This window comes from Pholis gunnellus, assembly GCF_910591455.1.
Source record: "Pholis gunnellus genome assembly, chromosome: 1".
Lineage (NCBI taxonomy): Eukaryota > Metazoa > Chordata > Actinopteri > Perciformes > Pholidae > Pholis > Pholis gunnellus.
Genome location: NC_136528.1, coordinates 9,081,791 through 9,101,143, shown reverse-complemented (window position 1 = coordinate 9,101,143; position 19,353 = coordinate 9,081,791). Strand labels below are relative to the sequence as shown.

Here is a 19,353-nt window from a genome sequence, read left to right as displayed (position 1 = left end):
CTCTGAGATGTAGTGGAGTGGAAGTACAAAGTTGAATAAAAAGGAAATACTAAAGTAAAGTACCTTGAATTTGTACTTAAGCAAATATACTTAGTTACATTCGACCACTGATCATAATATTTACTCTTACCACTCACAGCTTATCAGAACCATAGACAATTTACTTTTTATAAAGAGGTGGAATAATATGGAGCAGGACTGAGTTCAGTCTATTGGTCTGGCCCTCCACAACAGTCTCTGTTTCTCATGTGGCCCCTTGGGAACAATAATTGCCCACCCCTGCTCTACACCCATTGGTCTTCTGTTGCCATGTTCAAAATTCCAGTTTTGAGCAATCACAACACACACCCTCCAGCTAATGAGCTACGTGTTAATGATGGTTACTTTTACTAAGACTCTAATTGTGCACTGACGTAAGGCTGCTCATTCCATTTGGGCATTGGCGTATCAACAGATACAAAAGTATATAAGCGGAAAAAGAAAAGCTTCTGACAAGTTTGCAGACCAGACCATGTCAAGAGTTTATTTAGCCAAAATCCTCCGCAACAGTATTTTACAAGGGAGCTTGGAAAAGTTTAGGCTATGCTTAGGAAATTCAAACAACTCAGAGCTTTTTTGCCTTAATGAGAATCATAGTGACTTTAGTACATCTGGCAATGCAAGACTACGTGCTTATGAAATGCCAATTTACTTTTGCAAGCAGTTGAGATATTACGTTTCCTTTGCTACTTTGTTCAGACATATTGTATGGTTGATTTCGGTTGACCACTTATCTTAAAAATGTAAAACAAGACAAAAAAAGATTTGTGTGAATGTTTTTGTCAGGTATTATCCAAACCCAGAACATCACCAACATGTGCCAGGCCTACCGTAACCTCTGCCAGAATGGCAGGTGTATCCCCATGCCAGGTATCGGATATCGCTGTGAGTGCAACATGGGCTTCAAGTTGAATGAAAGAAGAGATTGCTTCGGTAAGTGAGTGAGGAGCAAGTTTCTTAAGCATTAAACTGGAGGCACACAAAGGTGAAGGTTTATGAGCTTTACGTTTGTTCCCCAGATGATGATGAATGCGAGAGAAGCCCGTGTGCACACGGAGATTGTGTGAACACCCCAGGGTCTTACATCTGTCAGTGTCCCGCTGGATTCCAGACTACCGCAACCAGGACAGAGTGCCGAGGTTACACATACACACACACACAGACACACACATGTGCACACACCTTTAAGAGGATGTATGTGTTTACTGTGCTACGTGTTTGTGTCCGCCAGATCTGGACGAGTGTGTGGCCAACGGTCGTATCTGCAACAATGGCCGCTGTGTGAACACTGTGGGCAGCTTCCATTGTGTCTGCAACGCTGGATTTGAGATTACAGCAGATGGAAAAAACTGTCAAGGTTTGTCAAGTTCTGACATCTGCATTTATGGAGTTAAGACATTTTTAAAGGGTAGTTTTCTGTAATAACCACAGCATGTGTAATGTTTATGTTTAATGGACCGTGGATCTGTTGGAGGTGGTGATTTAATACCAATGCCTGTTGGAGGCATGTGCTGTAATAGACAGCTTTTTAAATGATCATGCTGGTGGTTTTGTGTGTTTTAGCCTATTAACTACAAAATATGTACATTTTACATCACTACCAACCTTTTTCCAAAGGACTCCATATTATTCGTATTTACTTCTCTTACCTTGCAGGCATCGATTTGTTTCCATTCATTTTAGTTTGCTATATAGTTTGGCAAGTTTTGCGTTAGATAGGTAGTCCATCACAGGAAACCTTTTGTTGAGACTAAGGGGTCAGTTTATATATCTGTATATCAGAAGTACGGTCACATTTCTTTAGAACTTGTTTATAAATACCCTCCCGGACAGAAAATGCTTGCAGTTATCCCCATTTTAAACAATATCCTCCCTTTTTAAGATGACCGTCTCTTTCACCTGCCTTCCAATGTGGCCGTTCTGAACAGCTTCAAACTAGTCAAATAAGTATTGACACATGGGAATTACATTTTAAGTGTATTGGAAACCCACTTGCTGTTTTGTTGAAGAATGCGCTACGATCCCAAATTCAAGGGTTGGCTGCTAAAAAGTAACATTTGTTGTCCAAAATGTCCTGGTTCCTATGTCTGCCTATGTTTGTCCTCTGGACTTAATTTCCTGACAGCATACATAGCTCGCCAGTGTAATGATCAATTCTCCAATGTGTGAAGGAGGGTTTTGAATATAGACGCTGCATTGGTAAAAAAAACAGCAATATAACTTTGATTAAAGCAAGCAAGTTCTATTACAATATGATTGTCAAGACAGAATATAGTTAACTGAAGTGTAGTTTGTCTCTGGTCAACAATTATGAAAGCTGTTGTGAATGTACTAAACCATGGTTGTGCCTTTAACCACTCTGTATATCTGTGCATCTTTCCTAAAAGCACTGCTATTAAGCTATCAATTTGTTTCTGTTCATCCACAGACCAGGATGAGTGTCTGATCAGGAACATGTGTCTAAATGGACTGTGTATCAATGACGATGGCAGCTTCAAATGCATCTGTAAACCTGGATTCCTGCTTGACACCAGTGGACGCATGTGTGTAGGTGCGTTTGTCAGAAAGAACCGCAGATTATTACAGTCACATCTCTACGTTCTAATGTAACCAGCTACTTCAACCAGTAGAAACTTTGAGTCAGTTTGCTCTTTTGACCTTCATATTTAGCTAGTTTGGAAGGTCGCTTTCTCTCTGGCATGTAGCAAGCAAGCCAAAAAAATCCCCCTAACAGCCTGGAAAACCCCCTCAGAATCCTGGCAGGCCAGCTGGACATGCAGACTGTTGGGGCACGCCTGTGATTCAGACAGCCTTCCCTAAACCTGTTCAATGCAAAGAGAAAAGAGATTTGGGCCTTCTCCTGAAATCGACAAAACATGCCACAATAAACACTGGTTTGTTTAGGAGGAGCCAACGTGTCAGTCACTTACCAAAGGATCCACCATTTATGGTATATGTATTAGATGCTGTTTGGAAGCTTATTTGCAACATCAAAACAGATTAATTCATGTAATGTTTGAAATACATCTCCAACTAGGCAAATCTTTTGCAGCCATTGTGCTCCACACGGCTTCAGATACAGACGTTTGATCTCAGAGACACTGACCTGGTTAAGTCAGAGCAGAATAAATAAATAGGGGAGTAGGGTGTGGGTGATGTGTCCTGATGTATGCAGTCATTAATGAAATGTGTAGTCTAAAGGGGCCCTGGGGCCCTCATCATTTCTATCTACAGTCTGTCTGTTCCCAACACACCCAGACAGAACACACATAAAAACACAGTTATGCTTGCATACCATATCCTTGTTTACGCTCATTGGGATAATTATTGTAATACGCTGATGGGATCAAGAGGAAAGGAACAGAATGTTTTCTTAACTGAGGTCATAAAATTGAAACTGTGCAGCAGTTTTGCCTCAATTGGTTTTAATGAATCAAGCACCTGAGGACTTTAATAATGCTTAAGCAGGAAATTGGAGCTTCATAACATTCATTTTGTAAAGAAAAGTAAACAAAGGACTGATTTTGCTGTATCTGTTTTTAGACATTGATGAGTGTGAGACTCCAGGCATGTGTATGAACGGCCACTGCGTCAACACGGAGGGATCCTTCCGCTGTGAGTGTATGGCTGGGATGGCAGTGGGCCTGGATGGACGGGTCTGTGTTGGTGAGTAAATGTTGTGTTTCCAGGAACGGTTCATGTGTTCATTTTGGATACCATGGCAAACAGTAATCACACAAAACTAAAACCTCTTTTTTTTTTATCTCCGTCATGTGTCCCCTTGTTTCAGTCTGGCTAAAAGTTCTCTGTTGTTGCATGGAGAAGATGCAAATGAAGTTATTCTGTTTTATTTTTTACAACATGTCTGTTTAAGAACTTAATTGACTACTTTGGGAAATAATTAGTACTTCCAGCAGTTTCCTGCTAGCACGTATGCTTAAGATTCTAGTAAATTCCTTTTTTGTAAGCAACTACAAGCTCAGTGTGAGCAAACTTTTAAGGATTGATCTCACTGCTGTCTTCACATTTTACCCAGAATAACCACAACACAAGCATTTTCCAGTCAAGTGATTAAATAAACAAAACCGAATGTGAGCAAGCAGAGAATAACCACATTGTAATACACTTGACCAACAGCTCATCCCTGTTGCAAACATATGCTCACTATCATTAATGAGCATGTGTTGATGAATGTTTTCCTGCCTCCTTGGGCTTTAATCTCCTGGACTGGGACTCCGAGAGCAGATCTGTTTATGCCTCTATTTTCAACATTCCGACAGTATATTCCCCCAAATGACTTTTTTTTTGTGTGTTGTGTGGAAAGTGTTGAAATGCTGTTGTTCGTTCTGGGTGAGTTCTTCGTCTGGATGATATCAGCGCAGAAGAATGCCTCAAATCCCTGGATATTATGGAGAGGGAACAACCATTTGTTTTCCCAGTGTTGTTGCTTTTTTGGAGCTACGGACTCTTGCCTCCCTGTCTCTCTCCTTCGTTCTGTCTCTAGCCTCTTTCCAGATATTTTGCCTCATCTCTGTTTTGCACACACTCTTGTCTTTTTTTTTGTTGTCCAAAACAGATACACATATGCGCAGTTCGTGTTATGGTGGCTACACGCGAGGGCAGTGTGTTAGGCCTTTATTTGGATCTGTGACCAAGTCGGAGTGCTGCTGCGCCAGCACAGAGTACGCCTACGGAGAGCCCTGCCAACCCTGCCCACCACAAACCTCTGGTACGGATACTAGAATCACCCTGCCTTTTACACATATGGAGCCACCTCCTGCCGCCTGACACATACACACACACACACACACACACACACACACTTGTGTTTAATTCAAAACACACCTGTCAAAGTCCGGATGACCAGATCAAATGCTTCGTGTTCTCTGACATTCTAGCTTGGATTTCACAAATGACAGAATAGCGGTGATGAAGTCATGGCTAACTTGTTTGACAGAGACGCCCACAGTTAGGAGACATTGACAGCCCCCAAACACACACACGCACGCACAAATGAACACACACTTCATCCAGTCACTTGTCATTAGTCCTGCCAATTAAAGTTTCTGTATCAAAAGACGCCAGAGCTGCACCACATTAAGGAGACAGTTTTATATACATCTTGGCTAAATGAGAAAGCATGGAAATGGATAATGACATGGTATTAAATGTTTCGCTTTAAGATTTCTTGAATTTTGGCAAATGTGATATTTTCTCAAACGCTGGTATTTCTTCTTTTTTATCAACCAAACTTTGCTGTTTGTGTGTTTTGTTGCAGCTGAGTTCCTGGCTCTGTGCCCCAGTGGCCCTGGCATAAGCGGCGATGGAAGAGGTAACGAACGCAAGCTCGTCGTGGGTCTTCCATTGATATTAAAACTACTAAATTAAATGATCACCGGTTATTAATGGTGGTAAGGTTTTTTCACACTGTGACGTTCAACAGGTTATTCTTTGCCTTCTCAGATATTAACGAGTGCGCCCTCGACCCAGACATCTGCCAGAATGGGGTGTGTGAGAACATGTTGAGGGCCTACAAATGCACCTGCAATGAAGGCTTTGAGGTAGACCTGACGGGCAAAAACTGTGTCGGTAGGTTAACTGCTCCTTTATGTCCTCGCCCTCTTTGAAAATGAAAGCATACAGCCCTCATATCAAAAGCCAGTTTGAGGAAAGTCACCCTGTTCTCTCTCTCTCTCTCTCTCTCTCTCTCTCTCTCTCTCTCTCTCTCTCTCTCTCTCTCTCTCTCTCTGTATGTGTTTTTTCCTCAGATATTGATGAGTGTCTGATGAACAGGCAGCTGTGTGAAAACGGTCTGTGCAGGAACACGCCAGGCAGTTTCACCTGTCAGTGTCCCAAAGGATACGTCTTTGATCCTGAGACAGACGTCTGCACGGGTCAGAGGCTCATTCATTCTGTTGTACAGCACAATGTCACTTCCTCACTGCATGTCTGCTATATCAGATGGATAAGAAATGACCAAATTGAGAAAAACAGATCTGTTGTTTGTTTTTTGTCTCCCACAGATGTGGATGAGTGTCTGTCTAGCCCCTGTGTTAATGGAGATTGTAGGAACAGCCAAGGGTCCTTTGTGTGTTTGTGTTCACTCGGCAGTTCGTTGGACAGCACTGGGATGGAGTGTATCGGTGAGTGAGCATCGTGTTGTGACAAGAGTTGGGTCAAATGCTCTACCAGCACTGTCACACTTGAATGAAATGAGCTCATAGTGAAGCCAGGAGGGACTGGTTGTCCCGTCTAGGCCAAGTTGACTACTAGTAAGCCATTCAGCACTCCCTTTTATTTAAGAACAGCTATGAAGATTAATTGAATCAACTAATTAAATACAGACCTTTGGCATCAAAGATCTATATTCAACATGTTGACCCACATGTTATTTAGTTCCACATAACTGAATGTCAAGTAACTATAAGGGTTGTTTCATTAAAACAGAGACTACTAAGAGCACCTGCTGGCTGAAGATAGTCAATAATCGCTGTGAGGTCAACATCAACGGGGCTACACTGAAGTCCCACTGCTGCTCCACACTGGGAGAAGCCTGGAACAGTCCGTGTGCCAAATGCGAAAAAGGTGAGATGATCGACATGCACCGTTTTTGCACATTTTAGTCAACCACATACCTGCATTGACTGACATTTTATTGGGTGCCCTTCTTTTTCAGATCCAATCTGCGGTAAAGGCTTTGCCAGAGTCAAAGGAAATGTCTGTGAAGGTAAGGTCTGCTTTGATTCCATTTAGACCCAGAAATGCACTTGCATCTCGTTTTAGTCATTTGAAACACTGGACCTGCTGATGACGTTGCTCTATTTTCTCTGCCGACTGTCAGATGTGGACGAGTGTCAAGTGTTTCCCGGAGTGTGTATCAATGGCAAATGCATCAACACACCGGGCTCCTTCTTCTGCCAGTGCCCTCCAGGAATGACTGTTGATGTGAGCGGCAGGACGTGCATTGGTGAGGACTGTCCACGTGTAGTGGAATTGATGTCATCTGTTAAATGTGTCATTTACACCACTTTACTACAAATGCATGTAATATACTGTACGTGTGACTTCCAGACCTGCGTATGGAGCATTGTTACCTCACCCATGACGATGAGCGCTGTGGGGCTGCCATCTCAGGGAAGCAGCGTGTGGATGCCTGCTGCTGCTCAGTGGGTGTAGCCTGGGGCCCTGAGTGTGACGAGTGTCCGGAGAGGGGCACTCCAGAATATACCCAGCTCTGTCCTCGTGGCCCAGGCTTCTCGCACAGGGGGGACTTCATCAACGGCAGACCCTTCCTCAAAGGTACCGCACCCTCCACAGACAGACTGCGTGGGTTGTTTCATTAATGGTCTCTCACCTGCCTTCAACCCTCTGCTTCTTACCTCAGATTTAAATGAATGCAGGATGATAAACAGCCTGTGCTCAAATGGAAGGTGTAGAAACACCATCGGGAGCTTCCGGTGTCGCTGTGATGGCGGCTATGCTCTGGACTCTGATGAGAGGAATTGCACTGGTGAGTAGTACTGAAGCAATTAGCCGATTAATTGTCATCTAGTCGACAAGGAAACTAATCAACAACAAGTTGATAATTGATTCATCATTTGAGTTATTTATCAAGCAAAAATATCAAACATCTGCTGGTCCCAGCTTCAGAATTGTCAGGATCTCTGTTTTATATCATTGTTATTTTTATGTCTTTGAGTTTTGGGGCAATTTGAAGACGCCTGGGACTCTGGAAAAATTGTGATAGGCATATTTCACTATTTTCTGACATTTTATAGGCTAAACAACACATTGATTTATTGAAAAATACATAACTGATTAAAAATCAGTATTTTTATCAAAATAATTTGAAGCTCTTCTGGAATGAGCTGTTCACATTGCCAATAATTTAAAAGCTGATATACATGTAGTTGCTATTTTTGGCTGGAAAGTTTGCTTTATATCTCAGCTCCATTGTAAATTTACCAGTTGAGTCATTCTTCATCAGTCGCCCTCTCTGAATCCCTCTGCCAATGCTAATCACAGCAATGTGGTGTAAAGCCATTGCCTACACTCATTCAGTCTAATGAGAGTATGGCTGCTTTGGACTTGTTGGAGCTGGTCCCTGTAGTCTGCATTACTGCTCTGGTGAAATGTGCACACATCATTTTAGCTTTAAATGCCAGTGCCATGGCTTTATTTTGAGATAATGTATATGGTCTCAGTAAGTAAATGATATCTGAGGCCTTTTAAACCCATATGAATGAGATCCCAGCAGAAAGTCTTTGTGTTGAGTGTTTCAGAATGCGGATTAAATTCAAAGGGGATCAGGCCTTTAGCTTTAGACTTTGGAAGAATCAGCTTGAAGAGCTAAGGCTGCCTAAGTCCTCCATAAATTCACCCCTTTATCTCATTTTATATCCTTTCTTTGTTGTAACCTTTTGTGCTTTTTCGCTTGGTTTGACTTATATTCATATTTTGTACCTTAGCGTCATTGCTTTTTGCTACTAATGTTATCAGTTCCTCACTTCTTTGTTAAATGAATTTGTTACAGAGTTGAAAATATCTACAAAACAATCATCATGTTTTTTTTTTTATTTCTCTATCTCGCTATATTTATAATGAATCCAGGGAGCTCTCTAAATGTTTTTATCTGCATGCGGGAATGTTAATGGTGTTTTAAAGAGAAGTTTTACCTTGCTGAGTTTTATTGTGTTCCTGTCTTGCAGACATTGACGAGTGCCACATCTCTCCTGACCTGTGTGGACAGGGCAGATGTATCAACACAGTCGGAGATTTTAAATGCGAGTGCTTCGAAGGTTATGAGAGTGGCTTCATGATGATGAAAAACTGCATGGGTGAGTGGCGAATCCTCACACACCGACACCTGCAGATGCTAAAAACACCTTCACTGAATCTTCAGCGGGAGGTGATTTGGTACCGCTACATGCAGAGACAGCACTCTTGCATATGAAATCATTTAGTCTGTGAGGACATGAGCGAGAAACTTGATCTCCTTAACAACTCTCTCACACACCCTATTAAATGGGCAACATCTAAAGAGCAGACAGCTTTGCCAACCTATAAAGGTCTCCAAGTATAGGGAAGACCTACGTCACATCCCCAGTCCTAATCACAACCCGGCCATCTCCTCCACACTCCCTCTGGATGAGGTGCTGAGGCTAACATGCCAGACACGGGACTCACTGTTTAGACGGCTGATGTAATCTGAAATTTGCAGGCTGTGTGCATTTGTATATATATATATATGTGTGTGTGTGTGAGAGAGAGAGACGGAGAATTAAACTGACTTCATTTAAACCCCTGCTGGGTGTTGAAAGGGGTTTAGTCTGTGCAGCCAAAGTCTCGTCACAATCACTTTGAAAAAGTGCTCCATAAAGTCTTAAAAGATAATTGTTCTTTATTACATACTTGACCTGCATGTGAGGGACACGCAATGATTTTCATATGCAGCTACAGTACAAGTCCTAATGTTCTGCCATCTGAGAAAATACTTAACGCTCTATCTCTGTTCTGGTCCGTCGCCATTGCCGTTTGATTAAATTGGCGCTCTGGCCGCTCGAGAAACAAATCTGATTTGCCTGCAGTTTGAACGTAACATAAATATCTCTACTTGTGTCCACTATCAGACATCGATGAGTGTGAGAGGAACCCTCTGCTGTGCCGTGGAGGTGAATGTGTAAACACAGAGGGAAGCTTCCAGTGCACTTGCCCCGAGGGACACGAGATCGCACAAGATGGCTCGGCCTGTCTCGGTGAGTGATGAGGTCATCAGAGAGGAGAGTCCAGCAAACTCAGCGTCTCCCAACTTTTTCCTCCTTCTCGCTTTTCTCCGTTGTTTGTGAAATATGTGTTGCAGAATATAGTTTCTACTCTATTTTCCTGAGAGAGGAAAGAAGGTCAAAAAGAAGATGAGTAAGTCCAGTTGCTGCCTCAGAGGAGACAGTATGAGTGACAAGTAAGCTTTGGCTCGTCCTACTCCATCTTCCTCTGGTTCTGCCTCTGTGTGGGGTGGGAGTGTGTCAGTGTTGTGGCTGATGAAGCAGCACAGTCAAGAAGGATCCAACAGACGCAGACTCGGACACGATGAAGATACTTTCATAAAAAACGTACTGGTACAAAAAAGGCAGGTAACAGAAAAACTTCATACAGCAACTAAACAGCAAAGACAAACTGACCAAAGACAAGCGGTGACTAAATACACAACTTTTATTCAGAAATCAGTTTTGAGAGGACATCTTTTTTTATGTGTCTAGCTCTGATTGGATAATTGAGATTCAGCCATCTTGTTGTCTATATACAGGCAACTTGTTGCCCCTTTTCTGTAAAACACCCCAGTGAATACTCTTTGCTGAAACATGTTGGCTCAATAGTGACCAGTTTCTTCCAGTAAGTCAGTTTGTCACTGAGCGCCTGACTTTTCCCACGCTTTCTATAGTTTCACAACTCAACCCATGTTTAGTTTGCGTTGCGCTGATCATGCAATATTCACTGGGTGTCATTCTGATGACCTAATGCAGTGTATTAAGGTTTCAGGCCATGACCTAATGCTCAACCACTGCCCTTCAAGCACATTTATTTTCTTTATAACCCACACAAGTAATACAAATAATGAAAGCATTACTGAAAACTGCTCACCTCATCCCTTCTGAGACAATGGTCTTCATTATCTCTGGTGAAGTAACAAGTTGAAGTGCTAAAATGATGATGATAATAAACCTTGAATATTTAGCATATTTCAGAGATGGGTGTGATACAGTGTGCCTAATGATGTCAGATCCTTTGTTGGAAAGGTCCTATATATCACCATTAAGTACTGAATCCATCATGAAACATCTGTCACAAGTTATACTTGAAGTATGATTCGTGTCTCCACTGTAAGAGTTTTAACAGTGCAATCAACTGTGGGTGTAGAGCCGAAACGATTATCAATTAGTCGATCGGCTCAAATTTAAAGGCAGCTATTCTGATATTCAATTCATCGTTTGTCAATGACAAAAATTGCAATAATATTAAAGGTTCTAATATTTAAAATATGAACAGTAGTTTCCGTAGTATTGAAATGAATATTATTGAGTTGAGTTTTGGACTGTTTTGTAACATTTGTAACTTTGGATTTTTGTGAAATTGTGAATTTCTTTTGATATTATGAGTCAAATTATTAATCAAATAATCAAGAAAAAAAATCAACCGGGAAATCGATAATGAAATGAATTGCTGGTGACACCATACTGTAGGTGGGTGCCTTGCTTAAAGGCACTTTGAAGGGCAAGTGATTGACATTTAGGAGCGTGTGACTTACTCCATTTATTCCATCCTGACTTGCAGAAGAAGATTAAAACCATCATGCAAACATGCCGATGGCACCTTCAGCTTTAAAAATGAGGGGGTTATCCGTATTGATTATTTATTTATAAATACTTTGAATTTGCTTTGTTCTTTCACAGATATCAACGAATGTGACCTGAGTGACAGGCTGTGCAGGAACGGCCAGTGTGTCAATATGATCGGCCGCTACCAGTGTTCCTGCGACACGGGATACAAATCTACAGAGAACAGACTGGAGTGTGTTGGTGCGTATTAAACATATTACTGATCATTTCCTCTCAGAGATGTTTCCATCTGAAGTTTAAATGTGACGGTGGGTTTTTCTGGCTCTCAGACATCGACGAGTGTACCATTGAGAACGGTGGCTGTGAGACTTTCTGCACCAACTCAGAGGGAAGCTATGAGTGCAGCTGCCACAGTGGATACGCCCTGATGCCCGACCTGAGAAGCTGCACTGGTAAGTAGCTTTGTATCTTGTCTCTCTGGCTCTCATTCTGTCGTAATTCACCTTTTCATCTCTACAATTTGTAATAGATGTGTTATCTAAACAAAACTACCTTTAAATTATTTGAATCAAGGTTTTTGAGATTGAGTGAAGATTGCACATGCAGTAGTACTAAAGACATTTAAAAGGTTGTTTTTAGAGAGAACGGATTTAAGAGCAGGAACAAACAGAGAGAGTCACTGCTGGGATTTGACTGGCACGTGTTCAAAGAAAGCATAAGTTCGTCGGCAGACAAAAAAAGTTAAGGCCAAATCTGACGATTTATCATTTGCTATTAGATCCAAAATGTTACCAAATACGATAGATAAGTAGATGGTGCTTGTTTATTGATTCCTGGCATTTTATTTCATTTCCATGACTGTAGGCCTCACGTGTTGTACGTAGACTGACTCCTGTGATTCCTATTCCTTTATTTACCAGAGACAGATATACAGACAGAGATCAAAGGCACAACAAGGGTAATTTCAGAGTTGTTTGTGCAAACGAAGAGCTTGAAATATCATGAAACATTATTGCAAATGCTGTGTCCTGAATTAACCGTGCTGATTTATGAGTGACAAAGTAAATGTACTTGTCACTCATAGGAAAGAGGAATATGCCCCTGAAGTCGCATTGTTTTATGTTGTGGTCTTGATGTGTTCTATTAAAATCTGTGGGGTAAATAATGTATCAACATTCAATCCTGGATTACTAGTACTCATTACAGTTGTTCCTGTCCTCTACACTTTGTCTGCTCACATTTCATTTTTGATTTGCCTCTCTGTCTTCAATCTCCAGATATTGATGAGTGTGAGGAGAGCCCAGAAGTCTGTGATGGAGGCCAGTGTACCAACACCCCAGGGACGTACCAGTGCCTGTGCTTTGACGGTTTCATGTCATCTGACGATATGAAGACCTGCCTGGGTAATGGATGCACAATTTATGCCTGAAATAAAACACCACACCCTCCTGGAGCTTGGCTTTTACTATATTCAGTGGGTTCTCAGAGATTTACTGAAACACCTTAATGATTATCTTAAAGGTTATCCAAGATATGAGTCATGAGAATAAGACTTAATGACTCAGATCTATGACTCTGTGTGTGTGAGAGAGAACAGAATGTAATGTTGTTGTTGTTGATTTACAAGACAGTGAACATTGTGTTAGTTTGGGTTGAGCATGGAGGATTGCTTGACATTTAGAAGTCTGGTTCCACTGAGCAAGAAAACAAAACCCTTCCATCAATGATGTAAGGACTTTTAGATTGGTGAGCACACACACACACTCTCTTATTGCTGTATTTATAATGGTTAACACATTTATTTTAGTTCATAATGTGATTCTTTTGTGACTCACTTCCATATATCACATCTTACAAACAAAAATGAATTCGATCAATTTGTAATGATCTTTTCCTTTATTATAGTTGTGTTAAGCAAATTAAAATTCTTGCTCTTTCTCTGTTCCACTCTTCTCTTCCCTCCCTGTCTAGATGTGGATGAGTGTGATCTGAATCCAAACATCTGTCTGAGTGGGAACTGTGAGAACACGAAGGGATCCTTCATCTGTCACTGTGAACTGGGATACTCTGTCCGCAAGGGAACCACAGGCTGCACAGGTGAGCGAAACAAACCCACACATTGCTAACCACAACAAAACATCCTGTCAGTGGAAGAACATGGATGGGAGTGAAAACGATGGTGAGTCAGTATAGAGGGCTGCTGCTGATTAAGTGGTGAAGGAGAGGTGTGTGTGTGTGTGTGTGTGTGTGTGTGTGTGTGTGTGTGTGTGTGTGTGTGTGTGTGTGTGTGTGTGTGTGTGTGTGTGTGTGTGTGTGTGTGTGTGGTTTTGTTAAACTACAGGAGTGAAAGCAACTCGAAGAAAGAGGTGAGAAATGAGAGGACGCACGAAGAACGTCTGGCTAACCAGAAGCCTCTCTAACATTACTCACCTTCATTCAAGAGCTCCTGTCTGACTTGACGAGAAACACGCTCACGGACGTCGTTAACACACACTCACATGCGCTAGCAGCAACTGCTACAGGAGCAGTGAGGTCACTGTCTTCTGTCAGATGCATGGATCACATCGCACCTTTGTTTATTCCTTTGTTGCTCTTTCATTAAGGTCAGTTAAACATTACGTGATGGTTGGAAGAGTTCTGCAGCATGCAATCGCCTGAAAGGGCTCCAGAACACATAAATACAAAGTCTGTCTGGCCAGTAGAGCCCTTTTGCTATAGTTTGGACTCACTCCTTGTCGAGCCAGAGTTAAGTCTGATTTACAAGGGCACTTAAAAGTTTGGAATTGAAGGCTCGTTGAGAGTTTTCGTTCAGAAATCTTATCTGACCTCATCTTGGTTATCGAAATGAGTCAGACACACAGTTAGCAGCAGCGTGTCTTCCTTCAGACGTAAATAAACAGGTCTGAAGTATGATTCAAACTCACTCACACACACACCCTCGCTCGTTCTAATCCCATTAAAATGTCCGTACAGTATTTCACTTGTTTTGAGAAAGCTGGGGTTGCAGTAAAGCAGTCGGTGCTGATTCACAGGTTTGGAATTTCAGCCCCAGAATACCAAGGAGTCAAGACACTAATTCCTCTCAGGCAGGCAGGATGTCTTGTTATAGACAAGTGAACAAAACCTGCTAATCTATTTGGGTCGGATCCGCTTTCAATTCAGACGAAAAATGAATACGAAATTTGTTGTCATTGTCGGAAAGCTTCATGTGACCACGTTGGTATGCGTGGATTAAATCTTCTTGCGTGTGTGTGAGTGATAATGAGTAAGTGGTGCTCTCAAGCTCAGATCTGATCCAGCTGTGGATGAATCTCCCACAATAATTATTTCTCTTTTTATTTATTACACACTACAACACTGACAACTCAGTGGGCAGGCATGGAGTCAGTATTTGTATGAACACTTAGGGAGTTTTGTGTCCTTGCGTGTGTAATAGAAAGTTAGGACTGGGTGGAGATGTGCTGGGGGAGTTTACAAGGCTGGGAGTATCTCATCTTTAAAGAGAGGATCAGGGTGAAAGCTTAATCGTGTTGAATTTGTCATCTTAAAGCTAAATGACTAAACTGTCAAACATTTTCAGCATAACACACAACACAATCTTCCTCTTAAAAATGAAAAGTTAAGCTCAAAAGCAATAAAAAAACAAGTTTTGCTTCTACAGTCTTATTTGGTCTGGTACAACCTGTAGCTTATGTTGGCTAAAGCTAGCTAATGTTAGATCCTTAGTGGTTACTTTGAATATTATATTATATTGTTGTGTAACCGACATTACTGATTGAGTTTCTTAACTTAATGACTCTTCTCTACTTATTACCATTATCCTGTTATTGCCACATAGTCTCCCTATTAATGAGTATGCTTAGTTATTGGCTTATGTTGGCTAAAGATAGCTAATGTTAGCCTTGGACCGTAGCGCAATATTTGCTTTTTTTGGGCGGAAAACTCTTGCAAAACTCTTGTGCTAATGTTACAATGCATTTTAATACTTACCATTATCTCCCTGTTGTCTTGTGGCCACAGATGTTGTAGTTTATCAGAAATCACGCAGTGTCAGGATTCATTGTGTCATAACAGATACATAGAGAAGATGACAGCACATAGCTATTCACAAAAACAGCGGAAAGGGGCTTGTCAGGCGATGAAACATAAATGGCGAGGGGAGCCTTCAAATTTAGTAAAATGGGATTATTTAATTTGCTTAAAATGGCTTGGATCAGCAGATAGTTAGTAGTGTATCGCTATTACTTCAGGGCTGTCAGGAGGGCAGCCATACTAGCAGGCATTTAGACATCTAGCCAGACAGGCAGGCAGACATATAGACAGAAAACAGATAAACAGGTAATCAGGCAGGTATACAGACTAGGAGACTGTGGCTAAGTGGAGAGCAGGGCCGTCCTTCAATCAGAGGATCGGCGGTTCGATCCTCGGCTCCGCTAGTCGCATGTCGATGTGTCTTTGAGCAAGACACTTAACCCCCAAAATATTGCTCCCGTAGCTGTGCCTACGGTGTAGAAATGTGATAGAATTGTAAGTTGCTTTGGATAAAAGCGTCTGCTAAATGACTGGAATGTAATGAGACACCTGGACAGCCAGGTAGGCACATCTGTAATTATTTGTTCTCCCTTTTTTTGCCCTTCATCTGTCAAACATTCGCCATAGTCAAATCAAGCCTCCTCTTTGACACCAGCTGTGATCGCTGACACGCTTCTTGCATGCAACAACCCCTGTTTGCGTTTTACATTTCCACATGAGAACGTGTGTCTGTTTGTTGTGCTCTCTCTGTCATCAAAGGCTTGGTGGGAAATTATCTTTAATTCCGTCTGTAATCCAGGGAGATTTGTTTGCTACCAGCCCTCATATTAACCCCGTCATCAAATGTAGTGTAAATATACCGTACCCTCTCCTCAGGAAGACTGTAAACCAGCAGCACCTCTCTAATTGACAGTGTTTTGAATTACTACCCTCACAAAGACAGACACACAGAGCGGGGTGCATCTCATTGGCTGATAAGTCTTAACATCTTGATCGAGTTCATGGCATGGCTTCCCTTGATGTAAAGGGACACACACATTCACACACAAACTCTCTATCAAAGCTGTAACACGTGGCAAGGCATTGTGTTGGTCACTTTTCACAGGGTTGTTTTTGACTCATATTAGCAGTCGTCATTGTTGTAACACCATACAGGCTTTTTCCATGGTCCCATGCCGTCGATCATGTCAGAACTGCTTGAAGAACAAGAGCTGCAGAGCCACTTTCACAGTATCTCGTCACCGCCAGCTGCTTCATGGAAATCGTATTGGTTACGCCCTAAAGGATGTAAACAACTTTATGGGCAGGGCAGATTTTAATAGTAGCCAATTTAATTGTTCCCATTAATTGCTGTTGTTCATTTATTAGACTCCATGGCCAGATACAATAGGTTAGCCTATATAGAGAGGTACTTTTATAACCGCATTATCTACTAAGTGCCTCAATATTTCATCCATTATAATAATTTTAATGGTTTTGCCCTGAAGGAATGTTTATTTGTAGTGTTGGCACGTTACCACATCGCATTTTTATAGAAATTATATTTGGGAAAGATTACATTTCCAAACATCTGGGGTGGTGAGCAAACCAAACATGAGCACTAAAAGAGGGCTGTTATAAAAGCCTCATATGAGAGGTTCTGGGGGTCTGTGTGCAAAGAGGGAAATCTTTGCCTAAAATAACCTCAGAAATTCTAGTTCAGACTGAGCAGACAGGACAAGGCCTTAGCGTTAGGATATCGTTCTCCCTCTTGGCGTTCTTCATAGCTCCCTGGACACACTTGCACAATGAAAATCCAGAGACGGGGTCTGCTCATTAAACCTCTGCAGGAAGGCTATTAGTATCGGAGATCATGAGAATGTCTCTTTGCCTTCTGCTCTGAAATACATGGCGGAGACAGTGACCCAGAAAGACTTAGTCCCGTCGTCTCCTGCTGCTGTCTGTATGCAATTCAAACCGAGCATCAACTCGCCCCACAATGCCAAGAACCCCACTGGACTGGGAATGCAGACCCAAAACATCAGACCATCAGAGCGCTGCCTATTTTTCTTTACATGGCCCCTCGTTTGTTTCCTCTATTTCAGATGTCAATGAGTGTGAGATCGGAGCACATAACTGTGACAGACATGCTACCTGCACCAACATAGCTGGCGGCTTCAAATGCGACTGTGCTTCCGGATGGATTGGCGACGGCCTCAAATGCACAGGTAAGGCTGATGGCCTTTAACCCCACAGGTAAATGCTGCCACTCAATGGCTCCATTGAAATAGTATATATGATCTCAGAGAAGGAGTAGACATTTCTTTAACATTTTGTCAGTATCCAAGAAAGCTGATGTGAGACTATCTCGCTGTTTTTGATTTAGCAACCAAACAAAAGGTTACAAATACTCTGGCATGACAAAAGCTAGTTTTTGCTAAAAGTTGGTCAGAAATGACCAAAACCAACAATTGAGGTGAAGTATTGCCGCTCTAGCCAAGATATATATGGAGTATCTTACAGTATTCTCTGTAAACTACCTTACAATGTACAGTACCACATACAGTGACTTAATACTTGTGTATTAATCCATGGCTGAACAAATGCACTACCCCTGTCTGAGTAACTTTTGTTAACATGACAGTGCCAAGCTATTTTAGGAAATTATAACGCCTTTTTTGTAAATGAAACTAAATTTCTGAGCTGTTTTTTTTTTTAGATTTGTGATGAATGTGCTTGTTACCAAGAAGAAAACATATCCTCAACATTTGGATGAAGTAGTTTCCACATGCATACATGTTATTGTTATTGTGTTGTTGTGTTTCAGACCTGGACGAGTGCTCCAATGGGACACACATGTGCAGCAACAACGCCGACTGTCTCAACACCTTGGGCTCATACCGCTGTGCGTGCAAGGATGGATTCTCTGGAGATGGATTCTACTGCTCAGGTCACACTTCTAAAACCACATGTATTGCTTTTTTAAAAGATACACTAATGCATTGTGTGTATACGGACTGTGAATGTGTGTTTGATCACCCCGACAGACAGCGATGAGTGTGCAGAGAACGGCAACCTGTGTGAGAGTGGCCACTGTCTGAACCAGCCAGGAGGCTTCCGCTGTGAATGTGACATGGGCTTCATCCCGACTGCTGAAGGAAAGGCCTGCGAGGGTAAAACAATACAACACTGCTATTCCTGACTATTTTGGTTCCAGACCTCTGAATTGGTGCCCACATCCTAAATTAGGTTGAGTGATTGAAACAGGCCTGGTGTTCGGCTACTCTAGTGAATGGTTGTTTGTTTCCCTGTTTGGAGAAACAAATAATCCAAACAGATGTTGCCTTCAAATGGAACTCATGAGTGCGTATTTGTACGTAGGAAGCACACAATAAGCTCAGCATCCAAGTGGTTTTAGTTGTGAGAACATTTCTAAGAGACTGACAACTTTAGAGAAATTTGGTTGTTGGTTTGGTGGTCGGTCAAATATTTTTTGTTTGCTTTTGTTTGAGGGTCAAAATAGCAGACATCGGCTGATGACAACCTTGCTATCCAAGCGTTTCTTGTTAGATAACAACAGGAGGTTGAGTGGGCCCTGACTTTAGTTTTGTCTTGAGTTAATTAAACATTGGCTTCATTGGCCCATGTCCATGTTATACAGTTTAGAGTGATAAAGGTCTGTGATTTTTCCTGATGCAGATAAACAATGGACTGGGTGAAAGGAACTCTTTTTTGCACCATAGAAATTCACGGCCAAAGATTTTTGCTCCCCTAAAGTGCAAATTGTCATTGTATTTAACATTTATTGTACAAAACGTCTGTCTATACGCTGTACAGACTTACAAATGCTACAGAATAGAGTGGTAACAAAGGGCCATGTGGTCTGAATCTAATTTCTGACATCCTGCTGGCTTCAATGATGTTTACATTGGTCTTTTATTCTTTTCAAGTTCTTGTTTGAGATAATGCT

General features: G+C 41.7%; 1 protein-coding gene across 1 annotated transcript in view; it reads left to right on the top strand.

Moving 5' to 3' along the window:
* The window catches only part of fbn1 (fibrillin 1), a 56,857-nt gene that overhangs the window by 16,721 nt on the left and 20,783 nt on the right, over positions 1 to 19,353 (top strand). Inside the window, exons 11-34 of the mRNA XM_079186647.1 lie at positions 826 to 972; positions 1,059 to 1,178; positions 1,271 to 1,396; positions 2,468 to 2,590; positions 3,583 to 3,705; positions 4,616 to 4,768; positions 5,318 to 5,371; positions 5,503 to 5,628; positions 5,808 to 5,933; positions 6,063 to 6,182; positions 6,487 to 6,624; positions 6,716 to 6,766; positions 6,881 to 7,006; positions 7,111 to 7,338; positions 7,424 to 7,549; positions 8,748 to 8,876; positions 9,669 to 9,794; positions 11,487 to 11,612; positions 11,702 to 11,824; positions 12,650 to 12,775; positions 13,344 to 13,469; positions 17,489 to 17,611; positions 18,211 to 18,333; positions 18,431 to 18,556. Of these exons, the coding sequence (XP_079042773.1) occupies positions 826 to 972; positions 1,059 to 1,178; positions 1,271 to 1,396; positions 2,468 to 2,590; positions 3,583 to 3,705; positions 4,616 to 4,768; positions 5,318 to 5,371; positions 5,503 to 5,628; positions 5,808 to 5,933; positions 6,063 to 6,182; positions 6,487 to 6,624; positions 6,716 to 6,766; positions 6,881 to 7,006; positions 7,111 to 7,338; positions 7,424 to 7,549; positions 8,748 to 8,876; positions 9,669 to 9,794; positions 11,487 to 11,612; positions 11,702 to 11,824; positions 12,650 to 12,775; positions 13,344 to 13,469; positions 17,489 to 17,611; positions 18,211 to 18,333; positions 18,431 to 18,556 (3,015 nt within the window). The remainder of the gene's footprint in view (positions 1 to 825; positions 973 to 1,058; positions 1,179 to 1,270; positions 1,397 to 2,467; positions 2,591 to 3,582; positions 3,706 to 4,615; positions 4,769 to 5,317; positions 5,372 to 5,502; positions 5,629 to 5,807; positions 5,934 to 6,062; positions 6,183 to 6,486; positions 6,625 to 6,715; positions 6,767 to 6,880; positions 7,007 to 7,110; positions 7,339 to 7,423; positions 7,550 to 8,747; positions 8,877 to 9,668; positions 9,795 to 11,486; positions 11,613 to 11,701; positions 11,825 to 12,649; positions 12,776 to 13,343; positions 13,470 to 17,488; positions 17,612 to 18,210; positions 18,334 to 18,430; positions 18,557 to 19,353) is intronic.